The following is an 11,847-nucleotide window of genomic DNA, read 5'->3' as shown; positions in this document are numbered from 1 at the left end:
ACCCTAACCCTAACCCTAACCCTAACCCTAACCCTAACCCTAACCCTAACCCTAACCCTAACCCTAACCCTAACCCTAACCCTAACCCTAGCTAAGGTTAGGGTTAGCGTAAAGGAGAAGTGAACGGAAACTCAGGGTTAGGGTTAACTAAAAGGGAAGAAAGACCTAGGGTTAGTGTAAAGGAGAAGGTAAAGGAAATATAAAGGTAGAGTGAAATATAAAAGAAAATAAAGGCCTAGGGTTAGTATAAAAGAGAAGGTAAAGGAAATATAGGGTTAGGGTTAAATATATAATCGAAGGCTATGAATTCCTATAGTCTTAAAGGTATAAATAATAGCTTTAGCTCTCTATATAATTTATAGTATATAGCTTTATTATATATATAATCTTTATATTATCTAACGATATATATAATATCCGCTTTCATTCCTTAGTAATTATATATTTATTATATTCTTTTAAGAGTCTTCTTTACTCCTTAATTTCTTACTATAAAGTACGCTTAAATAATAATAAAGATTTTATCGTATAGCGATAGTAATATCTAAAGTAATTTATTCATAATAAGTCCCTTTCTTATTTCTATTATATAACTAATAACTATTTCTTTTATATATTTAAATACTTAATTTAGTATTATATCGTAGTATATAATATATACTTATACTTTAAATAGAAGAAAGTTAACTATTATTTATATATAGTTTCTTTCGTTATTTTTCGAAAGTATCTAGCCCTTAGCCTTAGGAACTTTAATATTATAATCGACCTAGCGGTGAAGTATATTTACTTTATTATTCTCCGATCCTTTTTTATAAATAATCTTAATATTATATTTAGATAGGAATTTAATATACTATCTATATCGCGAGCTAAGTTCTTATATTATAGCGAAGTAAGAGATAATTTAGTAATCCGTATAAACCTTAGTTTTAAGGGTGAGCAGCGCAGGCGCGCAGGCTCACGGCCACTTTCACCCCCAGGGGCGAAATTCTATGAGATTTTCTAGCCCTAACCTAATAGCCCAACCCTGTTTTTGCCCCTATAATTCGTTTTCCTTATTTATATCGTATACCCGTTTATAAAGCACTCTCGGTTAATACTATAGCTTTTACTTACTTCGGCTCGCTTATGTCTTCTTATAAAGATACTTTAGAGGCTAAGTCATCGCGAATATTCGCTTTCTTTTAATTAAATAATAATTATCGCGTTATCGTATCTATCCACGCTAACTAGCTAATGCGCTAATTAACTACCGGATTACTTCTCGTTAACTATAAGTAACCTAGTATTATATTATATTTATATAAGTCTATGATATTGAAGACGATTATTTTATAGTATCCTTATATCGTTGCGTTAAGATAATCGGTCTCGCGGTCGATAATTCCGCTATTGTAACGAAAGAGGAACTCGAACCTTTAGGGACTGTCTGCTTATTTATATAAAAGCCAAATGCTGAGGGAAAGGAAATTGGTAATTAAAGCCCCGCGAGCATGAAGGCCGTGTTGTCCGGGCGGTTCTGCATGTTCGCCCCGCGCGCCCCGTCCCAACCACGTCATGGGCCGTTGCCGGGCCAACTGGGTCCATGTTCTTGCTGGCGTCTAGCAGACCTCCAGCAGTATTCAAACTGCGCTCTTTCTCCAGCCCATCATCGCATTGCCCCACGACTAGCACAGTCGATATGCGCGACGACTGCATTTTACGCTGGGTCATTTCTATCGAAGCTGCTCTCCAACTCGATGCAGACGTTCACGTCTCTGAGCAACCCAGCAAGCGGGTACGACTTGATCAACAACATCAGTCCACAGGCAAAGACACCAATGCTGGCACGACAGCAAGCGACAGAGCAACCTCACGCCAACATCTACCCACTCCATCCGTGTCCACCTCACCACCCTCAGAAAAGCGGCGCGAAGGCTCTGCACAGACTTCAATGTCATCATCGCCATCCAAGCGACCAAGAGATGCAAGAGAGCAACCACAGCTGGCCGAACTCGACCTGACCCCACGCGCCCAAAGAACCGGCTATGCAATTGACGACCAGGACGAGAGCATCGCGTCGACGTCATCATATGTATCTTCTACCAAATCACTAAAGCTATCCCGGACATCCTCTCCGACAAAGCAGATTCGTCACGCCGAGCTACAGCAGTCTGGTTTCCGCCAGGCCAGTTTTGCGACGCATCCGCAGCCTCCTTCACTTATGGCACTTCGACGAAAATTAAAGCGTATCTATGATGGAGATGGAATATTGCCGCAACGACTCGCACATGAGGTGTGCTCCCTTTGAAATGTCTGTCTTGAGTGGCCTTGATTAATATGATGCAGATTGCCGACCTCGAAATCCCCGATTTCTACTTCCGCGATGACGCAGACACTAATGACCTCCGATTACCTCCACGACGATTTGTGCAACGAACATTGGGACGAGCCGATGAATGCGACACTAATGGCAAGGGGGAGTCGTCATGGAATATGGATGTCCACGCTCGTCTACTCAACTGGGTTCTAGACGAAGACTCAGATGGCACTGGAGTACTTGATTCCGAGTACTGGTGAGTTTGACCTTCTTTTGTGGTCTGTCTTTTGCTGACCGAAGCAGCCTGAACGCCGGACTCCTCCCGCAGTACAAACCGAGAGATGCGCCGAGCAAGATGGTTGACTTTTGTCTCGCCATTCGGCCGCGACTACCCGAAGATCTTGCTAATGTCGACGCCATCCGCAAGCAGCGCCCAGGCGACTCGATCAATCACACAGACTGGGGAACGCTGAGCAAGCATCCGATTGCAATATCTGTTGAGACTAAGCGACACGGAGAGCAGTATGACGCTGCCTTGCTCCAAATTGCCACGTGGCACTCGGCCCAGTGGAGGAGTTTACGATGGGGTTGCAGAAATTTGCGCGCCATCGAGTTCCTGGCCGGCATCATTGTCCAGGGCCACGATTGGCAATTCGTCGCGTCCACTCTGGGTGAAAACGATATCGCAGTGGTTTTGCGGCCGCCGCTGCAACTTGGTGACACGCGGTCGGAACAAGGCATATACAAGCTGCTTGTCTCCCTGCAGCGATTGAGGCAATGGGCGGAAGAGTCGTACTGGCCAGCATTCAAATCGGATCTGTTGGGGACTCCTGCCATATCTAGAGACGATTAACTTACTCGAGTATTATAGATTTCCCTAACACTAATCAAGCTATGTCCAATCTTCTAGTGCGCCTGCACCTCTGCCATTCACTAATGCTAAGTATTCCACTTAGGTTTCACGGGCGGCTTTATGGTTGCATCTGCGTCTATGGATGACGCGTCTAGTCACGTATTTCTCTGGTCTTTGGCTGCAATGTCGATGTAGCTATAGTAGAGCTCCCTTATGAGGTGTACCTATTTAAAAATTCTTTTTTCCCAGTAGGTTGCTTATCTAATATTCGCTATTCTCTACGGCGCTAGCCGGCCACTTCTTTATGTCAAAAGATACGATACTAGCTCAGGTACCTTCGCGGCGAATTGTGGAAATCGAGAATACGATAAATAATTGGTCAGGGTGAGCAGGGGGCGCTTTGGGAGGGGAAAAGGATGCGGGACTAGGAGACCTATAGAATTTGACTTAAGTGCATCGTCGCATTAATGTCAGGCTCACGGCGACTTTCACCCCTAGGGGCGAAAGTGCGAGAAACGCAGGCACATAGGCTCACGGCGACTTTCACCCCTAGGGGCGAAAGTGTTGGTAGCGCGGGCTCAGAGGCATTTCACCCCTAGGGGCGAAATTCTACTAGATATAGATATTTCTCGCTAGAATATAGAGGGGAAAAAAAAACTGTCGAGATTTTCTAGCCCTAACCCAATAGCCCAACCCCGTTTTTGGCCCTACAATGGCGTTGAATAGGTGTTACCCCCCAGGATATCGGAGAAACCTGCCTTCACAATGACGGTAGACGCAATTTGTTGCTCATACCCCCTTGATGATCGACGTGGGCTTGACGGGCGGCTCAGAAAATGGCATCTATTTGAACTAGAGAACTGATGGCAAGCGGTTGTCATATTGTTTGTAATTGGTGTATGTTTTGCTGCTAAATCCCATTACGGACACACGGATGCTCCGGAGATCGAGTAAGATTCAGAGGTAGTAGGGCCTTGTCTTATGAGAGGAGAATAAAATAAAGTGATTGGACAGGAGAGGCAGGAATCTCATTCTCGTAGGAAAACGTGCAAGGGACTAGTAGGCTGTAGCCAACGGCGTATGTATGTGAAGCCGGCAATCACTGTCCTAAAGACTTAACTCAAAATCCCAACTCAATTGGCCTGATACTACTGTAAATCCGTAGAACTAGTTTATTTACTAGAGGGGAAAGACAGACTTTTTCGTATCGCTCGTTCTCTCACGCTTATGCTAGTGCGACGAGGTCGGTATCTATTCCAGGGTGGTCACGGGTGCATACAGTAGAGTCTGAATTCTTACCCTAAATAAATTGGCAGGGGAAATGAAGTTCTAACTATCCGAGAGGTAACGCTTCTGTGTCAGCCGCAACGCTGTTAAGTCAGGGGTAGTAGGGGAGGCGTGTTTTACAAAAGGAGGGGAAGCGTATGTGATTGGGTAGGAGAGGCAGGGGTTGCCTTTTCGCACGCAAAAGGGCGAGGGAATACTAAGTCTGTAGCGTTTTTGTGGGATATTGACGGTGTACACTTTTTGAACAACAAAGTACCTTACAAAACCCTACATCTTATCAGTCACTGAAAGTATTTTACAGTGTGAAAAATATTGTGACACATGGCACCGCATTGGCCGGCTGCAGCCCACTTTGAGTGACCTAGTAGTACACGCATTCATCCAAAACCGGCGGTTGTGGCAGCGGGAACGCGGCTTATTATGACTCATTGAAGTAGATCCATGTACACACGGATCCATACCCTAGCTCCATTAACAGACAGGGTGCGCGAACAGGAAGGTACATTTGCTCACAACTGTACATCTCATCAGTCACTAAAAGTGTTTCATAGTGTGAAAAATATTGTAACACATGGCACCGCATTAAGCGACTGCGGCCCACTTTGAGTGACCTAGTAGTACACACATTCATCTAAAACCGGCTGTTGTGGCAGCGGGAGCGCGGCTTTTAATGACTCATTGAAGTAGATTTATATCCACATAGATCCGGACCTAGGCTCCGTAAACAGACAGAGTGCATGAATAGGAAGCTGCATTTGCTTACAACTGTACTACGGTGACATAGACATCAGATTGTAACGGCTAGGCTGGAGCTTCGCGCCTAATGTCTTATGCTCTAAGTGCATAGTCCAATACTGCACCTGACTAACACTTTGTCTCCAAGTATGGCTGGTTATGGACTACTTACCATAGAATCTCAGCATTTTGAGCCGCAAGGAAGATGCAGATATTCTAGATAATCTATATAGTTATAACGTATTCTCCCCTAGGGTTATGTTCTATAAAACTCTTCGGTACGATACAATGGAGGCTCTCCCATACAATATTAAAGAAAATATTATAAAATATCTTAGTCCTCTAAAGCGCCTCATATTCCCTAAATGGCTGAATAAACACCAATTCTCAACAAGCGCTATATGGGGTATGATATTCGAGACAGAAGATTGGATCGAATTGGTTTATAAAAACGACAATCCTAACCCCGGTTCGCCTGTTGTTTGCCTCTTGGGGGACGATTTAAATAAGCTTTATTCTGCAGAACGCGGGAACGGCGCATACTTAACGCTGCTAGTGAACGACTGGTCCGGTGATATCCCATACCATAAGGAGACCTTCTTCGCTAGCTTAAAGAAACACACATACGATAAGCAGTGGGAAGAAATCATCTTACATGAATCCGGTCTACGCCTGCAAATTAGCGATGCTGTCCGTTCACTTCAACACATCACACTCCAGGATCCGAGCCGCCTGTTTAATGAAAGCAATGGGGTAATTAACTCTAGCGTTCTATATTACGGCTCTGACTTCCCAACCCACCTTGGTGGAGATCAGATAAAAGGAGTAGAAGGCTTTCCACTTGAAGGAAAGAAGTTTATTAGCGAAATATGCATGGTTAAGCTACGGTTTAGGGCAGGCGAAGCGGTAGCGAATAGGTTCTTTATTAGGGAAGGAAGTAAACAGCTCGTCGTTTGCTTGAGGCGTACAAATAAGGACAAAGATAGTGGGGACGGTACTAATGTTGTCGGCTTTCGAGTAGGCCGCATAGACGAAGCCGAAGCCTTCCGGGTATGTGACTCCTTTTAATAAGCAGATGTTCTGTGTTCTCTGTCTTAGAGTGAATTCGCATATCTATTCTAAGCACAAAAACGGGGTTAGGCCTTTATAGAGCCGAAGGTAAAGTGCTTATGGCCCTAACTATTATAGTGTGGCGGATGCGGCCCTAATCCTCACCTAGTCGAACTACTGTGGTATCAGGCAAAAAGTATGTTAGCTCGCCCCACACAACAGCAAGGGTCAAAGGAGTATCAAGAATGAGATCACTAACAGACAGAGTGTAGCGGTTCTTCTGAGGAAACCCGAAGACGCTTTGTATTCTCCGTCTCCAGTTGAGTTAGTCCTCGTTTCGGGACCCTCGGTCGCTTTTTAGTGAATCGGGATATTAAAGTAGAACGGTGGAAGTCGATCACCAGAGCACGCTTTAGCTCTTCACTCCAAAGAACGTTGTCTCGCTTGAGGTCTCCATGTCTTATCCCGAGAGCTCTGATTTCCTTGATCGATCTATGCATCTCGCGGCGAAGCTGGGGCGTCATCTGCATCGTCGCGGTGCTTTCACCTCCCCAGCCCATCACGAGCATATGACGAATTGGTCCGGCGCCATGAAGGAAGTAAATTTTTGCCAAGTCCATCGTCCCCAAGAAGACGGGCACAGCAGATCCTTGAGCCTTGCGCAGAATCTGATATGCCTGCACTTCGCGAGAGACTTCGTTCCAAAACCCCGACGTGGTGCCTTTACCGACAACTGTATAACCATACGTCGTGCAAGTCAGTTTAAACGGGGCCCCGTAGTCGCCACAGCCGCCAAGCGGAATACAACGATCGATAACTTCGTCCAATTGACTCTTCAGCGAAAGCACCAAATCTTCTGTTGAGATGAGATGCCGATTCCGGTCTTCTCGTCCGCCGCGATGTTGTTCCACGTTTGGGCACAGCTCGTCCAGGCAACCCCCAGTCTGCAAGCCGAGTAAACATCGTTGCGTGCAGAAATGTAAAGCACGGCGGCGGGATTGATCTCCTTGGTCATGCCCTGACTCTTGCTGCCGAGAAGTTTGCCGACCGGACGGTGAAGACGCAACTCGGCTGATCCTCCGCTTTTGCCCAGCTGTTTGATTCGCATCAGACCCGGATGAGTTAGGAGATCGCGAGCGCTGTCGAATCTCCGAACGCGCACAGCTGGTTTTAGATCGTGTAGACACTTTGCGGCCCTCCGTTGGAGACGGCAGCGGGGACGAAGGGGGCGGTGCATAGGACGAACCAGACTCTGGACTTGGGAACTCAGGACCCGTGCTATCGGAGTGAGGAATCTGCTGCAGTTCATCGTTTGGGATCTGCGAACGCGTGTGCTCAAAGCTTGTTTTCCACGTATGAAGATCGAGTCGGGCGCGATTCCTCCACTCTTGATCACGAGCGGGTGACCGGAATGCCATCAAACATAAACAAAGCACCCTTGCAACAGAGGTCTTCGAAAGCTGGGAAAATGGATCGGCTGCTGTATCCAATTCGCTGTGAGGATCACAGAGAAAGTAATAAAGCGTGCTCGGTTCATCTTGTGGGATGCGAAGGAAGACACGGGCGATCCCATTTGTCAGGTAGGAATACTCGATCCCTTCTTGAACCATCACATGGTATTCTTGGACAATAGCAGAACAGACAAGCCGCTCTGCATTGTACTGCACCTTCGCATCCTGGTCGGTGGGTATTTTGTTTGACCGGACCATTTTCTTCCACAAATCCATTGGTCGTAATCCCACGCGGAGAGTTGCAACGGGCAGTTTGTGAGGCGGCTTGTACTCCACGGTCGTCAGGAGGGTGTCCGGGTTGCCATTGACACGGTGAATGCAAAATTGATCTGGACGTGGATGTGGTATGCTTGACGGCTGACTTGTGTCGGCTTCACAGGCTTCGCTCCTGCTTAGAGCATTTGCGTGATTGCTGAACTGAATTCCATCACCAAGGCGGAACTCGTCACGTGCCGCCGGTAGTTTGCATAGCTCGGCTATTATGTCGTGAACGTGCTCTTCCACCCCAAACCGCTCGTAGGCCTCGAGATCTTGCTCACTGCTGAGGGGCTTGCGGGCAAATCGACGGCTTAGACCTTCTAACTCCGGCAATGAAGAAAATAAACGTAGCGCGTGCCCCGAGTCCGACTGCAAATATTGGCAGACAGAGCTGTAGACACTCAGCAGCTGCTCTGGACAGTCGACCCAATGTTCCAGTCGTGTTGGGCAGTACTTCCCCGTGGGAATGGGTATCTTGCCGGAGGTCGAGCGCGATGGTGTCTCCACCCTCAATTGACGGGAGAGGAGATCGTGGCAACGGTGCAGAAGCTCTGTGAAAGACGTTTGTCGGTTGCGCTCTTCTGCTCGTCGTCTTCTTTCTGCTTCGTGCTTCTCGCGTTCTTCCGCCTGCTTCCGCCCCTCCTCTGCATTGAGGTAAAGCTCCCTATAATCTGGTGAGCTGTGGTCGGCCATGGATTTGTTGGAAAGGGGAGATTTGCCTCAATACAAATGGATCTGGCTTCGATCTAGTGCCGAGCGTCTCGGAAGTTCGTTTTTCCGAAAAGGAGCGCTCTACAGCGACCAATCAACCGATGCATGGCGCACGGGGCTTACCCCGCCGGCAGGCTTGCACGCCTCAATTCGCTGTATGCTTCAGAGCACCTTATCCAATCAACTGTGAGCAATCAATCACCCGCCGGCCTAATGAAATGAACTCGATCATATGCCGATTCTTAGCAGTGTACATATGTGCTCTCATGTGTCAACCAGACACGGGGCAGTGCAGCCTTCTGGGGCCCTTCGCGCCGTCGCATGCCTACCAACAAGCTGATATAGGCCATAGATGCACGACGTCACATGAAACTGGCCGCCCAAAGCAGGCCACCTAGACAGCTTCGGTGCCTTGCGCTTGCAACGGAGCTGTATTGTTCAATGTAGTATATCCGCGTACCGCCGACAAACCCACGCAAACCGACATATTTCGAGAGGCAGAGACGTTCGCGCATAGCGGCGAAATGGTACGGACATCCCTTAATCACCACAGTGCAGGTTAACAGAAGCGTGGCGACAAGCAGTCAGAAAGCCAGGCTCAAAAAAGATCTGCCGTAAGCGGTCAATGCGCACGCGCTCGAGGCCTGTTTTCTGAGGCCTAAAGATACTAAAATGGAGCTCTAATAAAACAAACGATAGCCGTTAGCCAACTCGCCGCGGCGGCTGCCCTAGAGTGAAGAGGTGCACAGTTGTTTGCAATAGCTGTAATATAGCTGCGTATACGCTGCTTAGTCGCTGGAAGGTACGGGCATAACGGTGACTGTATTAATCGCTGAGGAACTATTCGGGCTTGTGGCCTGCGCACGGGAAAATATACACGCTGCACGCTGCCACGTGCCTGGATTGATCTATTCCTTGACCAAGTATGGTTCTTCACGTTTGACGCGCACATAATTCCTCAAAAAAGCTGGCTACTTTTGGGTATATATAACCTATCGGTGACTTGATTGGCTACTTCAAAGTCGAAGGGCTAGAGGTTATATCGCAAGAGAAGGCCGACGGCACCTCTAGTAAGGCGGAGCACAATAAGCAGGCGAAAATTGCCCGTGCTGTCCGTGTGTTGAGCTAATGGTTGGTCCCCTGAACTGCTATACGTGGAGATGTTAGAAACTTTTCTTCTGAAGAGAGGTATAGTACTGGTGCTTGAGTGTTCGCTATACCGATAGAATCGCCCGTGATCGACATGTCTTATATGAGATGAACCGTTTCCTTATGTCCCGCTCCTACAGGCCATGACCTCGCACCTCCTCTACCACAACTCTTGCATCGACTTTGCAGGATCTCCGTGTTCACAAACCAACCCTGCTTGCAGCTTGAGCAGCTCCCGATGGAAGGGGATCTCATGAAAGAGTCGAGTAAGTCTCGCATGAAGCTTGGCTCGTTATCAAGAGCCCTTTGAAAAGCTCCGTATACTCGAGACGAACTGTACGACTGCAGGAGGCGGCTCCTGACGAAGGAGATAACAAGATCTCTGAGACCTCGCGCATCTCCTGGTGTTGATGAATAAACGTAAGAAACTGATTCAAGAATCGTGACTATGTCCGTCTCGTGTCGCAAGGTATTGTCGTAGTGTCTTATCGTCTGAGCTTTAAGACCTTGGATCATGTATTTTTCAGCCATTGCGTACATCGCCGCATGGAATGAGAGGCTCGAGTGGCCGCCTGATAGGTCCTCTTCATAGGTTCCCTTGTACATATATTCAACCATCTGGTTAACCACGGAGAGCGGAAAGTCGGCGAGGTCGTATTCCTTCGATGTTTTCTAAGTTAGATTAGCACGAGCCATGCGAAGTCCGCGGGTTGAAGTACTTCGAATTTCCCGCTGCAAGCTGCTTTAAATACAGGAGATTGAACACCAACAATGAGCTTGTGCACATTGATTTGGCGTCCCTCACAAATGAAGGCATAGTCGACCAGTTCATCCGAGTCTCTCGCCCTGCTATCACTTTAGTACTAGCCCACACCCACGATTCAATGCGAGGAGTAACTACTTCACAATCATTTCCATAGTTCGTCTGAAAGCCATAGTTGCATTATATAGTGAACAAAATTTTAGAAGGTGCCGTCACTTCAGTAAAGTAATAGCGTTGAATAAGGGTCACCCCGCAGGATATCGGAGATATGTGCCGTCACAATGACAGTAGATGCAATTTGTTGCTCATACCTCCTTGGTGGTCTGACCAGCTTGACGGGCGGCTAGCAAACGGCATCTATCTGAACTAGAGAACTGATGGCAAGCGGTTGTCATATCATTTGTAATTAGTGTGTGTTTTGCTGTAAAAGTTGATCCCGTTACGGACACACGGATGTTCCGGAGATTGAGTTAGATTCAGGGGTAGTAGAGCCTTCTCTTGTGAGAGCAGAATAAGGCAAAGTGATTGGACAGGAGATGCAAAGGTCTCCTTCTAGTAGGACTGTAGGCATAACCGACCATGTCGTTCGAGTTTCTCGCCAACCAAAGCGTTGTCTCGCTGTCGGCGATGGAAGAGTGCTCCTCGTCTTCCCGCCGCGCGCGTATCGCCTTCTGCTGTATCCGACTGTCCTCGGCGACCTCTTGCGCACAGAGGATCTGGTCGTCGAGGTTCGGCGAGCGCCGGGCCGGCCGCGGTAGGTATAGCTCTAGGGGACCGTCTCTGCGCGGCTGGTAGCCAGGGGGAGGCGAGCTTGTGGCTGGAGGCGTTGCTAGCTGGAAGTACGACTGGGTGGTTGGGTAGGGCTGTGGCGGTGGCGAAGACACTGGGAGAGACATGGTGCGTAGTAAGACGATATCGAATAGTATGTGTATGAATCCGTAGAACTAGTTTATTTACTAGAGGGGAAAGATAGACTTTTTTTGTATCGCTCCTTCTCGCGCGCTTATGCTAATGCGATGAGGTCGGTATCTATCCTGGCGTGGTCACGAATGCACGGATCCTCCGGAGATTCAGTAGGATACAGGGGTATTAAGGGGTTACAGGGGAGGCGTGTCTTGTAAAAGGAGGGGAAGCGTATGTGATTGGGTAGGAGAGGCAGGGGTTGCCTTTTCGCACGCAAAAGGGCGAGGGAATACTAAGTCCGTAGGCTTGTATACGAGTGGTTGCT

The 11,847-nt window shown here is 47.8% G+C and overlaps 5 protein-coding genes across 5 annotated transcripts; 2 read left to right on the top strand and 3 right to left on the bottom strand.

Moving 5' to 3' along the window:
• Positions 1-1,684: 1,684 nt before the first annotated feature.
• F5Z01DRAFT_631660 (uncharacterized protein) lies at positions 1,685-3,155 on the top strand (the record flags this gene model as incomplete). The annotated part of the gene is made up of 3 exons (XM_046261805.1): positions 1,685-2,278; positions 2,332-2,558; positions 2,606-3,155. 3 exons carry the CDS (start codon positions 1,685-1,687, stop codon positions 3,153-3,155), a joined length of 1,371 nt encoding a protein of 456 aa, XP_046113401.1.
• A 2,280-nt stretch (positions 3,156-5,435) lies between these two features.
• F5Z01DRAFT_669133 (uncharacterized protein) lies at positions 5,436-6,381 on the top strand (the record flags this gene model as incomplete). The annotated part of the gene is made up of 1 exon (XM_046264403.1): positions 5,436-6,381. The coding sequence occupies one exon, from the start codon at positions 5,436-5,438 to the stop codon at positions 6,243-6,245; it is 810 nt and encodes a 269-aa protein (XP_046113400.1). The 3' UTR covers positions 6,246-6,381.
• F5Z01DRAFT_495976 (uncharacterized protein) lies at positions 6,364-8,712 on the bottom strand. Its single transcript, XM_046260243.1, has one exon. It carries the CDS (start codon positions 8,687-8,689, stop codon positions 6,482-6,484), a length of 2,208 nt encoding a protein of 735 aa, XP_046113399.1. The 5' UTR covers positions 8,690-8,712; the 3' UTR covers positions 6,364-6,481.
• A 1,098-nt stretch (positions 8,713-9,810) lies between these two features.
• F5Z01DRAFT_495970 (uncharacterized protein) lies at positions 9,811-10,943 on the bottom strand. Its single transcript, XM_046260241.1, has 3 exons — positions 10,758-10,943; positions 10,576-10,702; positions 9,811-10,528 (listed from the first exon to the last, which is right to left on the bottom strand). Exons 1-3 carry the CDS (start codon positions 10,790-10,792, stop codon positions 9,956-9,958), a joined length of 735 nt encoding a protein of 244 aa, XP_046113398.1. The 5' UTR covers positions 10,793-10,943; the 3' UTR covers positions 9,811-9,955.
• Positions 10,813-11,628, bottom strand: F5Z01DRAFT_495973 (uncharacterized protein). The gene has a single exon (XM_046260242.1). It carries the CDS (start codon positions 11,513-11,515, stop codon positions 11,096-11,098), a length of 420 nt encoding a protein of 139 aa, XP_046113397.1. The 5' UTR covers positions 11,516-11,628; the 3' UTR covers positions 10,813-11,095.
• Between the last annotated feature and the right edge of the window lie 219 nt (positions 11,629-11,847).

This window comes from Emericellopsis atlantica (assembly GCF_019669845.1).
Source record: "Emericellopsis atlantica unplaced genomic scaffold F5Z01scaffold_66, whole genome shotgun sequence".
Taxonomy (NCBI): domain Eukaryota; kingdom Fungi; phylum Ascomycota; class Sordariomycetes; order Hypocreales; family Bionectriaceae; genus Emericellopsis; species Emericellopsis atlantica.
This window is presented reverse-complemented; position numbering and strand designations above follow the sequence as displayed.

Bases quoted from the DNA above. Each gene is read 5' to 3' on its own strand.
- F5Z01DRAFT_495976 (XM_046260243.1), bottom strand. From the start codon at position 8,689: ATGGCCGACCACAGCTCACCAGATTATAGGGAGCTTTACCTCAATGCA.
- F5Z01DRAFT_495970 (XM_046260241.1), bottom strand. From the start codon at position 10,792: ATGGCTTTCAGACGAACTATGGAAATGATTGTGAA. The intron at 10,703-10,757 runs GTAGTTACTCCT...AAGTGATAGCAG, and splicing joins ACTATGGAAATGATTGTGAA to GGCGAGAGACTCGGATGAAC. The intron at 10,529-10,575 runs GTACTTCAACCC...AATCTAACTTAG, and splicing joins CTTGCAGCGGGAAATTCGAA to AAAACATCGAAGGAATACGA.
- F5Z01DRAFT_495973 (XM_046260242.1), bottom strand. From the start codon at position 11,515: ATGTCTCTCCCAGTGTCTTCGCCACCGCCACAGCCCTACCCAACCACC.